Below are 22,337 nucleotides of genomic sequence, written 5' to 3'. Positions count from 1 at the left end.
CAGATATAGCTGTACAGACAGGAGACACAAGAGCAAGCCATTGGCTGTTTTCTGTTGTTGTATCAAATATATTTAAGAACAATGAAACAGAAAGAAGCAAGATGGAAGCTCCAAATAAATTAGTGAATTTGCAGAAGAGAAGTGAGTATTGCTATTTGGAAAATACCTCAAGGAAAAAAAGTAAAGACAATAAGCTGTCAACTTTAACAAATTTTAACAGCTCAGAATATTGATCGTTCTAGAGCTGCACATAAATTTTGTGACCAAAAGATTTTTCTGGAATAAACTATCTTCATTTTGAGAACTTCCTTTGCATCAAAAGTGCCCTGGAAGTTTAAAGCATCAGTCAGAATGACTGCCTCTTAGAAGGGGCTGCACATCCTTGTACATACATCATGATGCATACAACACAGAAGATTACCATCTTTTCTGATAAAGATATTTTAGGCGTGTGCCAAATATTGCTAGGTGTTTAGATCAATATAATTAAATCTTTAACGATATGGCCCACATTAAAAAACAGCCAGAGATAGTCTACTTTGTGCCAGTTGAAATAACTTCTAACTATTATATGTTGTTCTTCTCTAGGAATTACCACAAATAACTGCTCTGAAAAACTCTACATGATAAAAAACTAGTATTGAAAATCTATAAATATGCACAAAAATTACTGTAGACAGTGTTTGTCAAAGCCTCTGAATAATAACCATGGTATTTACACATGATCATCATTTCTGGGTGCTTCTGCCATAAGCTTCAAACTCACTTCTTTTCCAAGAGGAGAAATAAACAAATAATTTACAACTGTTAAATTACTAGCTACAATGTGCCTGATTTAACAGTGATTCCCTGATCTGAAAGCTAACTCACAGAAATAGTAAGTCTGTCAGTGATGAAGGGTGGTGACAGAGAGAGAGGGACAGCAATAGAGATCACAGGCATAATCTCATCTGAAGTACCAAAATATCAACTCACGTGAGAACTAGTGCTTGGAACAGTATAAACATATGCTCACAAATCTCAACCACCTATCAAGCTGACTACAGCATACATTGCAAGCTGAAATTGAACAGTAAAACTTAAGAGTTAAAAATTTGCTGCAAGACAGCAGATATTAGCTGATGATACCAATTTTTACATGACAACTGAAGTATAAGCAAAACAAAGATTTGTCAAAACCTGCTAGAGGCTGATAGAAAAAGAAAATGAGGTGTTGAATATTTCAATAACAGCAATCCTGTGATAAATGCACAAATAGACAGGATGATTTGTTGGCATTATGCTGCTGGCATTATTATGCCCATTAACTAGCAGAGGAGTACAACAACAAAGAATCATAGAGGGAAAGGGAATGTGAAGTTACCCCTAGCCTCAAACCATGCCTACTCGAGCACAAGCAGGCACACCAGGTGAATAAGGCCAGGAGCAAAAAGTCACACAACCTATGCAAATGGCAACATTATAAGTAGAAAACTCAAACTTCATAAAAACGTACTGTGCTCTTCTGAGGTGTTAAAAAAAGTATTGCGTGACCACAAAATGTCAAGGAATTACAGATGATTAGGCATAAATCTTATGTGTAAACATACAAGAAGAAAATGCAAAATAACTAAAAGTGAAATGCACCTTATACCCCTTTCCTGATTGTCTGAAATAACATTTCTCTGGACTGTTGGCTAGATAGATGTCAGCTTAAAAATTACATGAAAAGACCTATAGTTTTCATACATTATTGTACATACAGTGTAAATTATTATTTGAAACCCTAACACCAGTATATGAATTCCTCCCCCACCCAAATTATCAAACTCAACTGTGCATCACTTTCAAAGTTCAACATTTTTAAGAAGCGAATATTTCTTTCTTTCTGCAAGTATAAACCTAATTACTCCATAGAGTTGTTCATTGGCTCTTTAAAAAAAACAGAGAAACAAGATGACAGAATTAATCCATTTAGGTACTTGCTAACAGATGCTTAGATTTACAACAGTGTCCCAGACACACTAAAACATAAATAAAACTGATTCACTTATCACCTACATCGAATAAAACAGTAATTACTAGGGATAGCTTGCCCATATTTTTACATTTGTGCTTGTCCCTAGGTTATTTTTTTTCAGCCTTTTTTTGGTGATGAAGTAGTAGAAGGTCAAATGCGTTTTTTAGCCATCTGTTCGCACTATGCTATGCTTATCTCCTCATAAATGGAAGCAGCTTCACCCACAGTGCTCTGTGATTGCTTCATACAGTATACTAGCAGCCTAACTGTGCCAAGGATGCCTGCTGTGCAAACCAGCTCATTCTTCCCTCTGAAATAATTGCATCCACTGGTCCAAGTTAATGCAATACTTTTTCTGTACCACCTTTGCAAAGCACAACAGCTGTTGCAAGAAAGCCTGTAGTGCATATTCTAATGTTTGTGGTCTCTTCCTCGGTTGTGGCTATGCAAAACATCCTGGGATAGTGTGCTTCTCTAAAGGGTGTCAGCTCATAGAGTACACGACATAATTACTGTAATCATATTATAAACTATAAAAGTCACCTTAAGCAATGTGTCTTATAAGTTCCTGCTGTAAAGTTTTTCCGAGCTCATTATTTTTTATTAAAAAAAAAATCAGACAATAAGACATAAATTAAAATAATAATGATAAAGTTAAGTATGTTATAGCCATAAGTATATTTCCTCTGGGATTTTCTGGAAGAGCTGAACTTGTATTTCTTCAAACCTTCCTTTCAAAAAGAAAAAACGTTGTCAAAAAAATGAAATTTATTAGAATATCCTACAGTAACTTTAAAATCATTCAATATGTTATTATATATTAATATTATATATATTATATTATATATATATTATTATATATAAATTAGATAGTAATAGGCTGAAGTTTTGGTGGCAGTTTTCCTCCTATTAACAAAGAATTTAAACTCAACTGCTTCATGGTCACTATGGCCAAGACGGCCGCCAATTGCCACAACACCCATGAGGCCCTCTCTGTTAACAAGCAACAGATCTAGGAGGGCACCTTTCCTAGTTGGCTCCCTTAGCACCTGTACCAAGAAGTTATTATCAAGGCATTTTAAGAATCTCCAGGACCTGCTTGTATCAGCTGTGTGGTATTCCCAGTTCATGTCTGGCAAGTTGAAGTGACTCATAAGGACTAGGTTGGCTGATCTATAGGTATCTCTGAGTGCCTTAAAGAATGATTTATCAGTGTCATCATCCTGGCTGGGTGGCCTACGGTAGACTCCCACAACATTCCCTTTATTTGCTCTTCCCTTAATCCTTACCCTGATGCTCTCAACCATGTTATCATCAACTGCGAGTACCATACATCACAGGCCCTGAATTTCAAGCAGCAGTAACTCCCCACCTCGTCTGCCCTGCCCGTCCCTTCTGAAGAGCCTATAACCATCCATCATAACATGCCAGCCACAGGACTCTTCCCACCAGGTTTCACTTATGCCATACATAGCTCTGGGGCTAAGCCAAGGCTTCTAGCTCCTCTTGCTTGGGTTTACAGATAACTCTGGTAGTAATCATGTCCACTTTTCCTTTAATACCTTGTTTAGATAATATCTACCCCACTCTCTGGAATAAAAAACTTCCAAAGTTCCAAATCTAATGACATTCTACTCATTTTGATCTTGCAAAATTGCATTATAAACCCAAAGCTTCAAAACATGAAACAAAAATCACACAGTCAGATAGAGAATCACTCACAGAATATTTAAACATGAATTATAATGCACATGCGTGACAGTCTTTCTGTTCACCCGATTCTAGTTTTTGTCTTGATCTTTCACAAAGTTCATCAAAATAGAGGCTATTAAAAGCCAGTGTGTGTATTCATGTAATTGAATTTAAGGCAAACTATCACAGTTTGAATATAGGAGGAACCCATGTGGTCAGAACAAGAGTTAGCAATTACAAAGGCCAAGCCCTATTTCTCTAATTAAGACAAAAACTAAACTACAAAAATTGGCAAAAGACAGCAAATCCTGCAGAGTTGGCCCCAAGCATCTAGTTCAATGAGACAGAAAAAACACAGAACATAGTCACAGAGTGAATAAAATTTAAGCAGTCAGACTGCTGGTGTTTGCTTACAGACAGTGTTAGTATGTTCTTTTACCACCTGAATGCTAATTTTAACTATTCAGAGGTTATGTTGGTTTGCACAAGTACCTCTAGATCCTTTCAGCACAAAATAGCACAAAACACACACTTATGGAAACAGTGCTTAAGTATATACTTCGCACTGCTCCATGTTCAACTGGTACCTTCACTACTACTTGCCTGATAGATGGCTATTGCCATTACAGCACAAGTTCTGACTTAATACTGTACTATCAGAACTGCACAAGCAAAAACAAAATAACACTCAAACCATTAAATACAAACTTTAAACTTGACAAAAGAGATCTAAGCCAATTAGGTCACAATTCAGCATGGGAAAACAATTTTATTTTTTTTCCTGCAGGGAGATGTACTTTCAATAAAGCATTCTAACAATGTCACTAAAACTCTTGCAGCTGAATGTGATCTGAATAACAGCAAGTATCAACTAGCATATAAAATATTTCAGACCAAATATTGATTTTAGCCCTGGTATATTTAGTAACAACCAAACAATCCATCAGTATCAAAAATATCTTAATATATGTATTAATTCTTGATACTTCAAGAGTCACTGCGTTCTTCATTTTCACTAGGAATTTAAACAATTTAAAACAGCAGTTGCTATGGAATTCCAGTAAAAAGAAGGGTAGGGATAGCAGACTACTCCTTTCTTTAAAGTTCAAACAGGAAGCACAGAATGCTAATTCAGACAGGCTGCAAATGCAGTTGTTAAAGGCTGTGATCCAAGCAATGCAGAAAATCTGCTATGAACTTTTTAAATATTTCTGCTGTCTTCTCATATTTTTCCCTAGGAACTGAGTATGAACATTTGTATCACTGCTTCATCATTCAAAAAAAAAGCCTCAAAACTTTCTCAGAAAGACATCTGTGATTTGCCCTAATGATAATGGGACAGTTCATTTTTGCAGTCTTAAACAGCTACACACTGCAATAGATGCTGAGCATGTTGAAGGCTGTTCTTGAGCTTCCAGGGCTACCTTGTAACTGCATGCTTTTGTTCATTTTCACGTGGATACAGATCCAGATTAACATTGCAACATTTACCTTTGCTCCTACCTATATTAATTTTTGTTCAAAACATAATTTTCAAAAGACCAAAAACTGTTATGTGCAAGCGAAGATTCTGCAAATTCACATGTATATGTAATCTATACCTAGTCTTTCTGGTGTAACAAACTCCTACAGTACTAGCAGATTCATTTGTAAACAGCAATTACTTTTTAATTTCCTGCAGGACGCAGATAAATTTTAAACTTATAGTGAACCTAAAGTAAAGTGAATCTAAAGTACAGTAATGGACTGTTTTAACTGGATCTTTTAATACTGTCACTTATTAAATATCATTAATTCTTATGAAATTAAAGTTTTGGGAAAAACACTACTCAAAAATCACAGAATGAAAGGAGAAAGCTTACGAAGGTGAATACTAATTCCAACTGGACTCTTACAAAGTACTGATTCTAAGCACATAAAACCCCAGTACTCTATCTCTGCCTACCATCCTATAATTAGTATCACTCCAAACTTGAAAAGCAATTGCCAGTCTTCAATGAAAAATATACTATATTATTGTTGGTTTAAGATAAAAAAGGTATCCAGACAGCAGTGTACGGACAAGTACAAAACTAACCCACAGCAAGAACGATGAACATATCCAGCAAATACTTATTTCAGCTTTGCATACCAAAATCCAACTCTATCACCACTTAGTAGAGCTGTCTTAAAGAAAAAAAAAAATGTTTCCTGCTATATAGTCAATGCTACCTGTCCATGAATTTCTTGGCATAATATCTTACTTTATTTTAATTAAATCATTTTCTATATGTCTTACCTCAATTTTTTTTTTCAGTTTCATTTTGTATTAAGCAAGATTTCAGAATTTTAAAAGAATCACTGGTATTTTAGTGATCAATAATTTCTGTCCATTCTTTCAATAAAACAAACTTTTTAACAGTTACAGGGTTATTATATTTTTTATGAGGTCTAAAAAATTTAGACAGGTAGAATGCCAAACTGCAGACGTATTTAGCCCATACTTCTTTGACTTTCAGTTAGACCATATGAGCATTTACATAGATAAATTCAAGTCAGCTAGTAGTTAACAGCATGGGCTTAAGCTAATAAGTGTTTACCAGGACTGTAATCACACTTATACAGCACATGCTGTGTCACACCACACTGGTGCCGTAAAATTGCTACTGATGCATAAAACAGCCTAGTTTAAACTGATAGCTTCAAAACTAGCTCGAGGAAATATGCACCATTGGCAGAACATCCTTCTCAATTAAAATGGAGAGGGATTTTTGATTTTAAGACTCCTGAATTGCCAACCATTTTAAAATGGAATTAAACACTGGAGCTTCAGGTTGTATCATCTTCAAAATTTGACTATTATCTACCTATTGTCACCTAGCACGGAAATCCTTATGGTCCTGCAGACTTCTGCAAGGGGCCCAGTGTGAAAGAACAAAGGGACAGCATGAAGAAGTGGTTCCACAAGGAGAATTAAAGTCAATTATAAAACATCAGAAAGAGTCTGAAAGGAACACAATACATTTTCAAATGTATAGCAAAGCCTAGGTATTAGAGACTTATTACTTTTCAGGGTTTCTATGGACCTCTGCTGAAAATAATGACCCTATATGATCCTTAAAATTTCACCCTTGTTTTCTTCAATTCTTGCCATAAGACCAGATCACCCGAAAGGCTGTCAAACCATTATGTACTTCTGACAGAAAAAAAAAAAAAAAAAAAAAAAAAAAAAAAAAAATTAAAACCACTGGGATTTTTCAAAATAAAAGAATTTAAGAATTTTAAGAAACGTATTTTCAGCAATGAGTTCTTCTATAGTGACGATGTATGAACCTGATTAATAACTTCCTTTGTACTATCAGGCACTTGCTGCAATAAGAAATAGGCAAGACAGAATTTGCATGACTAAAATGTCAGAAGGGTGATTTTCTTCATAGACATGTTTCTTATCCGGTGTTCCTGACAAGCACCTGCATGATATTTTAGTTACATCAGTATGATCAAACAAATTAATCTGCAATAAAGAAGGTTAATTAAGAGCAGAATTTATCCTGAACTTTTATTGACCTTCTACGTTTTATTTACTCAATGGTATGTTTGGCAGTTTAGAACAAATACTTCAGCTTTATACATTAATACTGATCCTTTTTATGTCACTTCGTTTACATTATGAATTTGTCAAATTTTGCTGTGTTGAAGATTCCAATTTTGTGCTTAAAGAACTTTTTCAACTATCACAAAAAACTAGATTGGCTATAACCCTTCCAATTTTGTAGTGCTCAATGAATTCTCCTGGTTTATGCATGACTGACTATATTTTTTATATTCATTTCAATAAAGCTATGGTTCTCAGGCAAAATGGAACCTTAACACATGGCAAAAAAATTTCCAGCATGAAGCTGTTTAAGAGAAGTATTTGGAAAATATTTTATTTCCAATACCTTTCCCATACAGAAACGTGACTTCACCTTATGTCCCTTAATTCTCTTGATTATTCAGAAGAGTTAGCTGTTGCAATCAAATGATGCTTCGCTAGCTGGTCACTTTATGACTTCTTTTCCTGAACAATAATGTGCAAGAATGAAGCACAGAGGAATAAGTGCTAAGAAGGAATAAAGTGAAATAAGCTGAACTTCATTGCAAAAATAAATAAATAAATAAATAAATAAAATCAGGTACAGAATAACAATCTGCAAAATATTAGCTTTTTTTCTGAAAAAAATAAATACCATCAATTTCTTTCATATTCAGATATTTTTATTTCTTGAAGTCATTTAGAAACTAAATTTACCTTACATGTTAACACTTGATTAGACGCCCCCCAAAAAAAGATAGGAATACAGAATAAGAAACAGGTTCTACAGCAGCAATGTTCTGGAATAGTAAAGTTTAAAACATTTAAGAGCAAAATCTTAAAAACAATCATCAGCCACCTCCTCAAGTCATGGACCTCAGAGAAGGGTACTTAGAAATACTAAGAAATAGCAGTAATCCAAGCCCAGTAGGAAAAAAATCAGAAGCTACTCTCACCGACATAATGAAAGAGAAATGAAGAAGATACCAGGAAGAGGACAGAGATGACAAAATGGATAATCTACACACAGTCCTCTCTTACCATAATGTTCTTACTGATCAGATCTGCCAAATGTATTGACTCTGGACAGACAAAGCTAGTAGTGAAGTGGCGTAAATGAGCAATTATCCTGAATGTCACTCAAATAACTGCTCTTTCAAAAATCTGTGGAAAACATTTCAACAGCTAGCAGAAAAAAATAAAATAATGATTAGGTTTCAGCTCAACAGAAGAAAGTGGCATGAATTTCAGCCCTTCAAACAAAGTTGAGTGACACAAAACAGAAGAACTCAAGTCAATTTTAAAAAGGATTGGGGAAAAAAAAATAACTTTAGAAAACACGTAATGCACTTTTTGTTCCAGCTCCTGCAGAGATTACCTGCCTCAAATATAACCACTGAGAGAAGTTCTATCAGCAGCAAGGATATAAAAGAGTGGAAGCCAAGGCCACCTAAAACACCTAAGCTACTCCACCAAATTAATTTTCAAGTAAGGACACAAATCAGAATACAAATTAATAGAAAAGATTTCTTGTGTGTGTGGAATACTGAACTGGAATTCAGCTGAAAACATCAGATCTTATATTTGCAGTTATTAATCTATTTCTCCCAGCCGAAAATAAATAAATAAATAAATAAATAGAGAAGTTGTAAAAGCACAGGAATAGTTAGGTTTTGACTAATAAAGGTAAAATTATTTTTGCAAGTTTTAAAAGGAATAGACAAGAAGAATGATAAAGTTTTGCCTTTATCTCCCTTGTCCAAGTGAATAGACTAAGAAAAGCGTTTTCTTCTGCTTTTCATAACTCAGGAATTAATAACTCTGAATTTTGAATAGCCAGTTTACAGAATTAGGAATGTTTGACTTTTTGGCAAATTTGGTAGGGTCCAACTAAAGAGATTATGTCTAGTAACACTTTCTTACTTAAAGGCACGTCATGTATCAGCAATCAAGTATGCCAGTGTAAGACAAATGTTCTGCAGAATTTGAAATGAATTGCAGTGAAATAAATTCCATAAAATCTGTTCATAAAACTGCAGTTAAACTGAAATACATTCAAATGAATCCCGTAAGTTCCTAGCTGTAAATTCCATCTTCCTCTGAAAGCCAAAACAATTGGACTAAAACCTAGAATCTACTCTTCCATTTCATTTACAACAATATAACTTGATTGCTAAGAGCTTAAAAGCAACTCCCAGATTTGATATCAAAGAGATTTCATCCCTTAAAGCAAATTATTTACAACTTAAGCAGTTACAGTTGTAGCTCTTTTTTTGAATTAGCAGCATGTTGACTAACAGTATTCCATTTAAACTATTCTAACATCATAGTCAACAAGGGCCTGGATTTTTATAAATTTGCATATTGCCTCTGGTTTGTCCCCAGAAGTAACAGTCAGCTTTTCGCTGACAAAAGGGGTGAACCAACAATGAAGGAAATTTTTTCCATTATTAAAAATGCCAGTATTTACCTTTTTTTTCCACAATATAGTTTCAATAACACCCCTGAATGAAAAAGAAATTTTGTCACCAATTACACCTGGACAAATAATCCCAGTCTCAAGGAAATATTTAAAAAATAAAAATAAAAGCTTTGTTTATATGACCAAACATGCAGTACTCTAATAACCATTGAAAAGCTTCCCTCCAAGCCACACTATTATAGTGATATATGGGGATAAACATCTCACAGATATGATACTATCTACAATAACCCAAGAGAAAATGCTGTCTTTTCTTTTAATCTGTAGCAAAACCACTCCTCCATGTGATTTTGGACAGCCACACGGAGCTAGCTGACGGAAACAAATACTTCAGAACACCCACACATTTGAGAATTCAATGAAAAGCTTGGAGTCCACAGAAGTTTCAAAAGAGCATAATAAACAAGAAATTGCAAGGAAGCTATAAACTAGAACATAGACCTACACAAGTCTTACAAAAGGGCTGTTCCCACTGCATTTGACAGTTCAAGGTGCTGTGCGTCTTTTTTTTACAGAGTGCCAGAGGCCATGTAGCCCTCCAGGAGACATGCTGTACCACACCACTTCTGTATCATTACAAATGTAAGGGAACTGGTGAGGAACAAAATCAAGGACCTTGCTGTAAGAACCAATACAACAGGAATCCTAAGGCAATGGCAGCGTTGAACTTCAGACATCAGTTTGACTTTCAAACAAATTTAAACCTACAGTATTGCAGATAAGTTCTAGCCACAGTAGAAATATAACAGTTTGACCAGTTTTAGCATGCTCCATTGACAAGCATATGATGAAACTCGCTTAAAAAATAGTTACATTTCCTTTCAGAAACTTACAAAGAATCAAACCAATAAAATTTTCAAACTTCCAGATTTAGAAGCACTTGGTTATGAATGATGCACAACGCAGACACAAAACTACAAATACGCAAAATGAGAGCTTTGTATAGAAAATCTATTTGTAAAATTCTAAGATTTATTTCTAAATTTAGACATTTAACCAGAGAGACCATTGTAGGGCATAATGAAGTGCTGCCTGATGTGTTTATATAACATAAATATAATTGAGTTCAGTCTAATAATAGCCAAAAAACTTCCTCAGTGACAGCGACTCAGTTAGATAAGATTTAAGTTTTACCTTCAAATTCAAGATTCCTGTGCCAAAGACTCACTCAGTTCTCCTCTAAAAAATTCCCTGAATAGCGATGCTATACCATGCAGTGAAAGGAACCTACGCCATTAATGTTATTAACATTATATTGTAATCTAAGGTATTTTCATAAAGGCAGAAAGAGCTGCAATAATTGTATAACTACAGCTTATGTCTTATGGACAGTTCAAGTAAAGGACAGCAGAGTGGGTGGGTGTTGATGTTCCTAAAATACAAACAAACAAGCCCACATGGCCATTATTTGTTCTGCTTAAATTCTAAGGAACATCTACCACAAGTCATAAAGGTTTAAATACAGTGGAGATTAAATGTGTGAAAAAGACTGTCTCCTCGTAACTGACTACAAATTTCTACTTCCACCTTCTCTATTAGTGCAATGCAGCAAAAAATTTTATGTTTCACTGCACATTGTCTAACACCTCAGGTAAAAGATTTTGACATAAGCTGGTTTTCAGTTTTGCAAACAAAACATGATACACTGAAGTTGGATGCATTAATTCAAAAAAAATCAAATGACAAATGAAAAAAGCAATATTTATAAAGACAACTTTCTAATAAACTCATACTTTGTTACTTCCTTGTCAGCTGGCTCCATTTGAAAAGGAAAAAAAAAATCCATTATTTCACTTAGCACTTCCTTCTAGTTGATCAGAAAGTAAGCATCTATTATACACACATTTTTAATTTACATATTACAACTTACCTGTTTGGGAAGCCGGAAGAGTGAATTTTTGTAAAATATATCTTTAGCTTGACTCCAAGTTCCATCAATGATTATCATAACTGGTGGACTGGAAGACCCCAAAGTGACTTCTTCCAAATTGGTTGCTTCAGCTCCAGGATACAAAATAAGAGTACTGGGATTTCTGCACACAGTTGCTAACTCAGGGTACCTTTAATGCACACACACAGAATGACAGTAATTACTAAAGGTTTCCATGCCAAATACATACTTCCAGATTACAATACTAAATTCAATTCATCTTCTCCAAATTTTAACTTTCCAAGAAAGGTCCATCACTCAGATATCAATTTCTCTATCCAACACGTCAAAAAAAATGTATTGGTCCTTCCTCAGCTCATATGAAGAAGGAAAATAACACCCACAAAAGTAATCAGTAAAAAGCTCAATGAAACAATCTGTAAGGAACATTTCCCAATACTTCGATCTAAGAACATCTAAGTCTAAGAACATCTTCTAATGTAATCCTCTAACAAAAGATGTTTTGTATTGTTTACTAAAATTTATCATATGTATTCTAGTAAAATTTGTTCAAGTGCTAAGCACAGAAGTACCACAATCTCCTCAGTTTTATTTTTTTATTACTACTTCTACAGTTATGGCCCCAAAACATACACATTCTTTTCTTCCTTTTTGTTGGCCTGTAAATGTGGCACTGGAATTAGAGATATAGCTATTGTCTATTAAGCATTCTTTTAACGTACACAGAAATTCCTGAAGTCTTTGCAAGACATACTAAGTTAGTTTATAAAATCTATGAGAGGATTGCCATTCATGTAATACCAAAAGCCTTAAAAAATGCCTAGTAGCGTAAGCTGGCAAGGGAGAATCTGAGAAAAAGTTGGTCTTGTAACAAACACTGTATTACTTGTCTTAAATCAATTTCAGCAGTGTCACTGTGTTGTTTTCACAGTTGCCTCAATTCCAAGAGCAGGAAGAAATGCAAAACAAGAGTTGACTAAAGCATGTGAAAAAGAATAAGAAATTAATTCTGCATAGTTCAGAGATTATAAAGAATGACTGATGTGGTAGGAGGAACACAGCAATAGCATGAAAATGCTAACAACTGAAATAGCATGTGACTGACTGTGCTCTGACGTGGCAAGGTAAGCCAGAACAGAGAAAATAAGAATTATTAAAAACTAAAATTAGAATGAGGTTAGCTATAGCCAGCACACAGAGTAGGTTATCTATTCTACCTATCAAGAACCACTAAGAGCAAGAACGTATTCCAAAACAGGCAGGATGTAGAGATGTAAGCTCACAAACTCCAGCTGACACTGCGACCTCACAGCTTTTAAGCCCTGCAAGTTGGATTCCTGCATCACTTCTCTAAAATTCAAGCAAGAATCTCCTTTCTTACTTTCCTTATTAAACAGAAAGACAGACAGACAAAAAAAAAAAAAAAAAAAAAGGAAAATACAAGACAGAAAAAAGGAAAAGGGAACAGGGAAAATGTTAGGGATGAAAGCAATGCTTAGTATGTTTTTTGAGTTGACATATACTAGGTGTACTTCAAACCTGTGCACTCCATCATCTCTCTCTGGGGACGTATGTGAAAACACAATTGTATCAGTATTAAGTTCAGGCACATTCGTAGTGCCTCAGACTGAGACTCCGAGTTTAAGACTCATATAAGGCCATACGGGAGCCATCAAAAATGAAAGAGGAATTGAATTCAGTGTACTAGTATGCCCAGATCTTGTACTCCAATATTTGACCATTTTCAGTTCCCAAGCAAACAGTCCAAACTGATTTGATTCAACACTACCTGTTTAATTACTGTCAACATTATTTACTAAAAAAAGAGTAACAATCTCTCCCTCCAAAATAAACAGTAAAAAGTGTAAACAGAGACAAGAAATCTGTAAGATGAGTCTGTGACAAATAGAACTACATGGAAACTTACCTGCCCACTGTATTTTTAAACCTAACTTACATTACGGTAACTTGGTATTACTTTAGCTTAACAAAAAATCATGCTGTGCAAAATCACAGGCAAGGGGTATCTCACTATAAGCTACCTTGCATTCAAGATTTAAATCTACAAAATTGGTAACTAATTTCAGATGTTTGTCTTGAGAACCTAAATCCTCAGAAGAGCTAAGTATCCTAATTCAGGGTTGACAGAGGTTTCAAAAGGTTAACGACTCCTAGATAATAATAATAAAATAATAAAAATAAGAGTAAGAATCATAGAATCATAGAATATCCCAAGTTGGAAGGGACCCATAAGGATCATCAAGTCCAACTCCTAGAAGAAAACAGTGTATTTGAAATGTGTATTCAGCTCTGAAGGAAGGAGAAAATAATGAATTCTTTAAACTAATTCAAAAGCATAATGATTCTACAGCACTGCAAGTCATGTTTTGCTTTTTCAAGGACTACACAACTGCCAAAATGACTGTGCTTTGTACAAATGCACAAAATTTCCTTTAATTCAATTCATGGCTAAATTTATCTACTATATGTTTTATGGGGGCACACAAGTTGCATATTTTGAATTACTTATTTCTATCTTTAAACTTTTCCCAACAAATAATTTAAAGACCATATGTACATACAGTTTCATACTAATGTAAGAAACAGAAAGGATGAAAACGTGTTAAAAGAATAAATTATGTACATAAAGTATTTCAAAACACTGCCAAAAATAGAAATCCAAGATGATTCCAAGGAGCAAAAATGAACACCCGGTTAAAAGTTCACAAGAAAAGAATGCATTAGGAAATATGAATGTTATTTTAAAGTCTGTGTCTTTGCAATACAATTCAGACGGAAGCAACAGCTTTTGATGCATGTTCTTCCAAAAATTCCAGTTATTTCATCTTACAACAGTTTATATGCAAAAGCAAAGGAGGGAATGGTTCAAAATGCAAGTCCCACATATTTATCCTAGGATTTGAAGGCTGCCTATACACACTGCCATAAAAATCTACAGTGGTTTAGAAACTGGAAATAACTGGTATCTTCAAAGAGCTTATTATCCACCGACTTAATCCTGGAGTGACACTGAGCACATGTAGAGAGCTATTCCTTTCATAGCTACAGATTTCTCAGAAATATATGCTGCAAAAACCATTGCAGGTTGTGGCTCACACAAACAGAACTATACAGAACTATAGCAGTCCATGTCAGTAGCTTTATTAAATCACATCTCTTCCAATCGTAAAATGTAAGATAAACATAGAAATAATGACCTAATAGAAATATATGCCTAATGCTTAGCTTAGAAAGGGACATGGTTTGTTACACAAACTTGCAAGTTCAAACAATATGTTTTTTTGTATGCATCTCTATATACATATGTTACATTAATTCCACTGCAAGTTTTGTATTGCTTGGGTTTTAAGGCTTTGTTTCCTGTTAGTTTTGATACATAACACAATTAGACTTTTTCTGCTCAGACACCATAACAACCAAGAATTTGCCCCTGAAAATATCTGCATCCTTCAGATGAATTTAATTAGATCAGTATAAGAAATCTGTATAAGACATCAGTATAAGTCTCAGCAAAATATTGAATTTATACCTTTTAAATAAGAACGAAGCTGTTAGCTCATCAAATTGGAATGGCATTTAAAAGGCAAGTACATACCACTTACCACTTTTCACAGCCACTGAGCAAGAATATGCTTCTGATATGCTTATTTTGGGTAAACACTGTGATACGGTATACTTAATCATAAGCTACTTATGAGTACTTGTATAAGGCATGATTTTCTCTACTAGAGGCAGATGTTTTTAAAAGAAACTCACAGGAAACAATTGTGAAAAATTAGTCATTTCACTGTAATGCTGAAATAGAGCTTTTGCCTACTAAGCTCTTTTGAAAACCTGATCCACATCCACAGTACAACTTTTTTCTATAGAAGCCTTATCTTGCATGCTTAAATCTACAAAAGCATGAAGTAAGACTAAGAATTAGATTTCAATTAGATCTTCCCAGAGTGTTACTTCTAAAAGTGCATATAATCCTACTACAAAAAAAAAAAAAACACATTAAAAATCTTCATACTCTTTTTTTTTAATACCATTAGTATGTTCCATTGTTGAAGTACGAGACTGATTTTAGACAAATACTGTGTCTTGTTAAAAATGTAGGAGATAACTTCATTGAGATTGATTTTAGTATTCATGACAACTCAGGGAATATTAAAGAATATCTGCCAGTTTTGAAATTTCTCAGAACCCCAACAGAAGTAGCTCTGTGCAATGCTACAAAAGAAAATTTATTTTTGCTTTTCATCCCCACCTAATTTTTCCCTATAAACAAGGGCAGAGTCACAAGCTCAGCAATAGGTCACTTGCTTACATGCACTGTCCAGACTGCACTGTCCAGACTGCCTTACTTAGAATAACTAGATAGAAATCTCAGGCCACACACTGTACTGGGAGGTAGCTTAGCAACATCTTAGGAAGACACATCCCTGATTCCAAGTGTACGAAACAGGTAAAAGATATGAGGAGTTGAGTAAGACTCACTACAGGCTTAGCAGGCTTGCAGCCACTCTTTCTCTCTAAGCTTTTTAACCTTTGGGGTGAGATTTTCTTAGGTTTCTGTGTGTTGTGTTTTTTGTTGGTGGTGGTTGGTTGGTTGTTGGTTTTTTATTAATCTATCTGATTTTATTCAAATTCATTAACACAGTTCTGTAGTTCAGCTAGACTTGTAAATGTGGGGAAATGAAACCCAAAAGAAACACAGAGGCACGTTAGGAGTACACGGACAAGTTAGGATAAGCACGGGCACAAGCAGTCACACCAGGATAAGCCATTCCAAGCTCCTGAACAAACAGATGACTGTAGCATACAGCAGCTGCCCACAGTCAGAAATGGGGTCTCCTTGCCTTGCTTCTCATCTTTTGATATGCAGTACTCCACAGCTTTCACAGCACTTGTGACTAACATGCCTGTCACCGAGATACACAGATTTGGCAGTACAGATAAAGAATGGGGATGTCTGTGCTGGGTGCAGCAGCTGCTGCAGACAAGGCAGTGGGACTGCATGCTTCACAGCAAAGCCTTCTTTAAGAAATATCTCCTCAAACAAGTTTGCCTACTAGCTTATTATAACTTGGATCCAGGAACAATGCAGTGAAAGAAGTTCCTCCTGTAATCATATCCCTTCTCACCAGTTTTTCAAGACATCGACATTTCCTGCTGTCTTTGAAAGCTCATCTGCAAACACTTGAACACGACTGTTGCCTAATACCAGCAGACATGTCAAAGACAATGACAATGCTGGGCATGGTACAGGGTTCAACAGTTAGACCATGAGGTTAGAATGGGAGGGGAAGAAGAGGGTGAATGCAGTGTGGCTGCTGGTCAGTGCTGGAGAGAAAGTTACATCTTATTCCACACCATTTGTCCTAGACCTTTCTGTAATGCTTTTGTAGAAGTCTTTCTTAGTGTAAAGCACGACTAACTTCAAAGAATTAATGGGGACTTTAATTTTAACTTCCAGTTCAGTCAGGAAAGTTGACATGCTGATGGCAGACTCTTTGAAGCTACCAAATCTCAAGAGGTGACTGAGAAGTTGAACTTCTAAACAAGAAGTACTTCTCTTCCTACAGATCAGAAGTTTTAAAGAATTTACAACTCTGTGTCAGTCAGGGGAAAAAAGAAAGAGAATGTTGTTACATATGAGAAAAAAAAAAAAAACAACATGAACAGTCTGTTCTTCCCCAGCACTTTTAAAGAGGCTTTAAAAGAATGGTATAAACTCCTAGCCAAGTGAAAATGAGAAATTCATTTCTTAATTTAGGTACTGTACTTTACTGTATTGCCAAACTTAATGGGCTTTAGAATCAGTCCTCTTTGTATGCTATTTCGCAAACAACTTTTTTCCTTAAAGACGTGGACAAGATAAATAATTTAATGTACAAAATTGTTGTGTTTATTTAATAGCCATGAAAACTATTAACTAAGTTAATCATTTATTTTAAATCACATGTATTCATGCACTCTTAACATCTTAACAGCAGTTACCAAAAGCTTCACGTAGATTTGTTATGATTAAGACTTTGAAGCCATGAATCTCACATCCTTAAATAAAAATCTCAAAAAAATAAAGTTCTGGTGAATCTCTGATGAAGTTACAAATATACACAACTCATTCATTCCTGTAAAAAACAAGACATGTACAGATCTGTAACGTTCCAACCCAGCCATGGCAAATTCTTACCCAAGTTCTTAATTCCTATTATTGTGGGGTAGGGGAAAAAAAAAAAGTGAGAGAAGAGATTCCTTTTTCCTTATGGAAATTTAAAAACTGTGGCAATTTTGTAACAGTTTTTGGCTGACATTACCCAAAAGGACCTGATAACAAACATGGCTTGGTTGCCTGTATATAATCTACATTTGTAAATTAACGTAGGGTGAAAATTAAGCAATATAACTATAAAAACTTAAGTTATGTAAGAGAAGTGACACTTGATAGGGGCTAAAGGGACATTAAATTCATGTGTTGGACATTAATAGAAATAGAGCTTGCTGGAGAAGTATACTCCAGTAAAAAGAGGTGGTACATTCTCTGAAGTCTAAAAGGCAGGGAAAGATCTTTTCTCTGTGCAGTGTCTAAGTAATGACTACATAGGGAAAGGATGAAATGAAGGCAAATGAAGGATCAGAAAAGCCTGGATTTTTTTTCTAGTAATTTCTATGTTGCTAAAAGCTAGCAGAGGCTTCCCAACATGCTTTCCAAATAAAAAACAACAAAATAAAAACAAAACAAAAACAAACTCCAGTCTTCAAAAAGGGCAAGAAGGAGGATCCAGGAAACTACAGCCTCACCTCCAGCCCTGGAAAGGTGATGGAACAGCTCATCCTGGAGGCCATCTCCAAGCACCTAGAGACTAAGAAGTTGATCAGGAGTAGTCAGCATGGATTTACCAAGGGAAAATCATAATTAACCAATCCAATAGCCTTCTGTGATGGGATGTGGCTGGGTAGATGAGGGGACAGCAGTGGATGTTGTCTACCTTGACTAAAGCAAGGCTTTTGACACTGTCTCCCATAACAACACAGATAAACTGAGGAAGCATAGGATGGATGAATGGACAGTGAGGTGGATTGAGAACTAGGTGAATAGCAAGCTCAGAGATTTGTGGTCAGCAAAGCAGTGTAGTTGGAGGCCTGTAGGTAGCGGTGTCCCCCGGGGTCAGTACTGGGTCCAGTCTTGTTCAATTTGTTTATCAGTGACCTGGATGAAGGAACAGAGTGCACTCGCAGCAAGTTTGCTGATGACACAAAGCTGGGAGGAGTGGCTGATAGCCCAGAGGGCCATGCTGCCATTCAAAAGGACCTGGACAGGCTGGTGGGTTGGGCCAAGAGGAACCTCATGAGGTTCAACAAAGGCAAGTCAGGGTCCTGCACCTACGGAGAAATAACCCCAAGCATCAGTACAGGCTGGGGGCTGACCTGCTGGAGAGCAGCTCTACAGAGAGATCTGGGAGTCCTGGTGGACAGCAGGATGACCATGAGCCAGCAACATGCCCTTGTGGCCGAGAAGGCCAACGGTATCCTGGGCTGCATTTGGAAGAGTGTTGCCAGCAGGTTGAGAGACATAATCTCTACTCAGCCCTGGTAAGGCCATACCTGGAGAACTGTGTTCAATTCTGGGCTCCACAGTGCAAGGGGGACATGGAACTACTGGACTGAGTCCAGTGGAGGAATGATTAGGGGACTGGAGCACCTGTCATATAGGCTGAGAGAGCTGGGCCTATTTAGCTTGGAGAAGAGAAAACAGAGGGGATCTTATCAACGTATACAAATATCTTCAGGGAAGCTGTAAAGAGGATGGGGCCAGACTGTTTTCAGTGGTGCCCTGCGACAGGACAATAGGCAATGGGCACAAACTGAAACACAGAAGTTCTGGCTGAGTATGAGAAGAGACTTCTTTACTGTGAGGGTGACAGAGCACTGACACAGGTTGTCCAGAGAGATTGTGGAGTCTCCTTCTCTGGAGATATTCAAAACCCGCCTGGATGCCATCCTGCGCAATGTATTCTAGGTGATCCTTCTCAGCAGGGGGGTTGGACTATATGATCTTCTGAAGTCCCTTCCAACCTCAGGCATTCTGTGATTCTGTGAGAAACAAAGAAGCTGTCAAGAAGAATGTCAACTATCTGGGGAAGGTCTACAAATGAAAACAGCAAGAGGGATCAATGTCTTTATAGAGAGTCTGAATAAACAGAGGTTGGAAACTTCAGAGAAAAGAAGACCAAAGGAAAACCTAGTTAGTAGTCTCCAAAAACACAAGGGGAAGGAAATAACCTATTCTGCATGTCTACAGAGGACAGGAAAAGAAGTAATAAGCGTTAACTGCAGCAATAAGGTTTGAAACTAAATGGGAGGGGGGAAAAAAAAAAAACCACTCAATCTTTCCAGTGGTAACAACGTTCAACATTAAGTTCACATATTAAAACAAACCCACTGAGATTTCTGCAGACTCTCCAATACTCAACCATATTAATACAATGTCTATATACCGTGGATTTCACTTCCATAAGGAAGTAACAGTGACATCCTCAGGATATTTCCAGATGTACTTCTCCAACTATGCAGCTATATATATAATGGATGTCAAGTGCCAGTGTTGGTCTTCCCTTTTACGTATTCTTAAACACAGTGATTTTAAGTAATGGAACTATGCTGAAGGATTATCTTGCAAACATGCATGATGATACTTCCTGTGTTCACACACCTGAGTTTAACACCTCATGATTTTCCTACGAACATTCACTGCTGGCACTGTACTTTCTGAATTTGTATATATTACTATTTTTTGAGTTTTCATTAGCAGTTTGTGGAACTTAAAAAATGCTGGAATTAACAGGTAAAACAAATCTGTATTATCTACAGTGGCAGTATTCAACTTTAATCCAGTTAACATATTAGTTGAATAATTAAAAGTTAGACCAATCTGAAGATCATAATTTTCTCTTTCTATAAATATATCAATATAAAATTTCTTATCTGTTACCCATGTTTCCATGATGGACTGCTAATGCAAAGTTCAAAAAGATGATGTGATTGAAATAATGTGCTTTAAGGTGCAACTATGGTCATGAACTCGCAATACTTGCATCTCATGCAGACCACTGTTCAGCCTTCGTTTTAGCATGCAGCAAGCATTGTAAGAACATATAATCCATTTACTCTGACAACAACCTATGCTAAGCAGAAATATTCTGATCTTTCATATGTGGCTGAATTGTATGCCACCACTTTGTGATAACAGATTTATAAGTTCTCATGGTGCTACTTAAGATAAGTAGCATTTCATTACTTCTGGGATGCATGCCCTTGAGATGTGTATTTAAGCACTATCTTATCTCATTATAATCCAGTTGTAGTATCATAAACATTTTTATGACACTTCCATATTCAGTTTCTTTGAAACTCTGTAAGTAGTTTTAATTCAACAGGGATCTATTAAACATTGCAAGTGCCAAACGCAAGCATTCTAAAAAAAAAAAATCCAACGTTGCCATTTACCATTTAGTCACAAATGGTAGTAACGTTATAGAACGGATGCTAATTTATTATCTGTGGAAAACCATCAGGTTAATAGAAACTTCTCGGTTTTTCTCATCATTGTTGCGGTTTCACTTTGGTCATAATCAGGTGACTTGGCCCCTTTTCACACTCCTCCACTTGGAAGACTGCACAAATACTGATCTCCATGATTCACATAAGGTAGTTAAATGAATAAAAATAAAGGCAATGACCCTCTATAATCTCTGCACTTCAAAGCCATCTCCCAGGATCAGGATTGAAGAATGAGAGATGCAGAGAAAGAGAAAACTGATGTTTTCATAAAAGATACGCTACTTTTTTTGTAGGTAAGTGGCATTTAGTCTCAAATGTAGTCTGGATTTTTCCCCTTTTTAAACAAAGCAATTATGTAAATTAACTTTGATTATGAGATCAAATCACAAAATGTGTTTTTAAGGTTTGGAAATCTGTAATTTTACAGGTAAATATTTTTCAATTTACTAAGGGAAAAGGACATAAATATAGCTGATTAAATGACTCTTTTTAATCTATGAGAACCTGCATATAAAATACTTTCTTAGTGAAAACTCTGACAAATACCCCAGAGAAATAAACACCATTACCAATGCTTTCAAATAACATTAGCTTTTACAGCATAAACATACATAAAACAGAGAGAAGCTTGTCTGTACAGGGACCATACAATGTAAGTTTCATACTACTGTTGCAAGTGGAGCTGGCCTGAAACATTTAATCAACTAAATAAAAAGAATAGTGGTTCTTTTTACTATGCCTTTCATTATTCCTGTTTCCACTTACTTCTCCTTTCTCATGTGTTGTCCTTAAATTCTAACAAAAATATTATAAATAAGCAATTACTTCCTGTCTGTATTATTTGATTATTAGCAGATCCATAGAAAAATGCCTTCTAACCAATCTCAACATATAAAAACCTTATTTTCCACCTAATACTATTTACCTCTTCCAGCTTGAAACATCTTTTTTCTTTATGATTGCACATAATTCTGAATTGTTCTCAGTTCTTGTTCCATTATGCAGAATCAATATGATTGAAGATAGTGACACAGTTATGAATTCTGTTATAATCAAAACACTAGCTGTTTTCTTTCTTTTTTTTCTTTTTATAAAGGAAAAGGCTACATTTAGTCCTTCCATGATGTCCCCATTAACAAGAGCTAGCAGT

At 35.7% G+C, this 22,337-nt stretch overlaps 1 protein-coding gene across 5 annotated transcripts in view; it reads right to left on the bottom strand.

Moving 5' to 3' along the window:
* Nucleotides 1–22,337, bottom strand: part of DTWD2 (DTW domain containing 2) — a 94,860-nt gene that overhangs the window by 23,150 nt on the left and 49,373 nt on the right. For 4 of the 5 annotated variants that reach the window (XR_005815358.1, XM_040541484.1, XM_040541482.1 and 1 more), the window contains exon 4: nt 11,597–11,786. Coding sequence is in view for 4 of the 5 variants with exons in the window: in XM_040541484.1 (XP_040397418.1) it covers nt 11,597–11,786 (190 nt within the window). In the remaining variant the exon portion in view is untranslated. Of the gene's footprint in view, nt 1–11,596; nt 11,787–15,233; nt 15,345–22,337 lie in introns of those variants that run through there. The other variant, XM_040541485.1, reaches the window with a different exon arrangement.

The sequence above is a fragment of the Cygnus olor genome, chromosome Z (assembly GCF_009769625.2).
Source record: "Cygnus olor isolate bCygOlo1 chromosome Z, bCygOlo1.pri.v2, whole genome shotgun sequence".
NCBI lineage: Eukaryota > Metazoa > Chordata > Aves > Anseriformes > Anatidae > Cygnus > Cygnus olor.
Note: the sequence above shows the minus strand (reverse complement) of the source record. Positions and strands in the feature narration are given on the sequence as shown.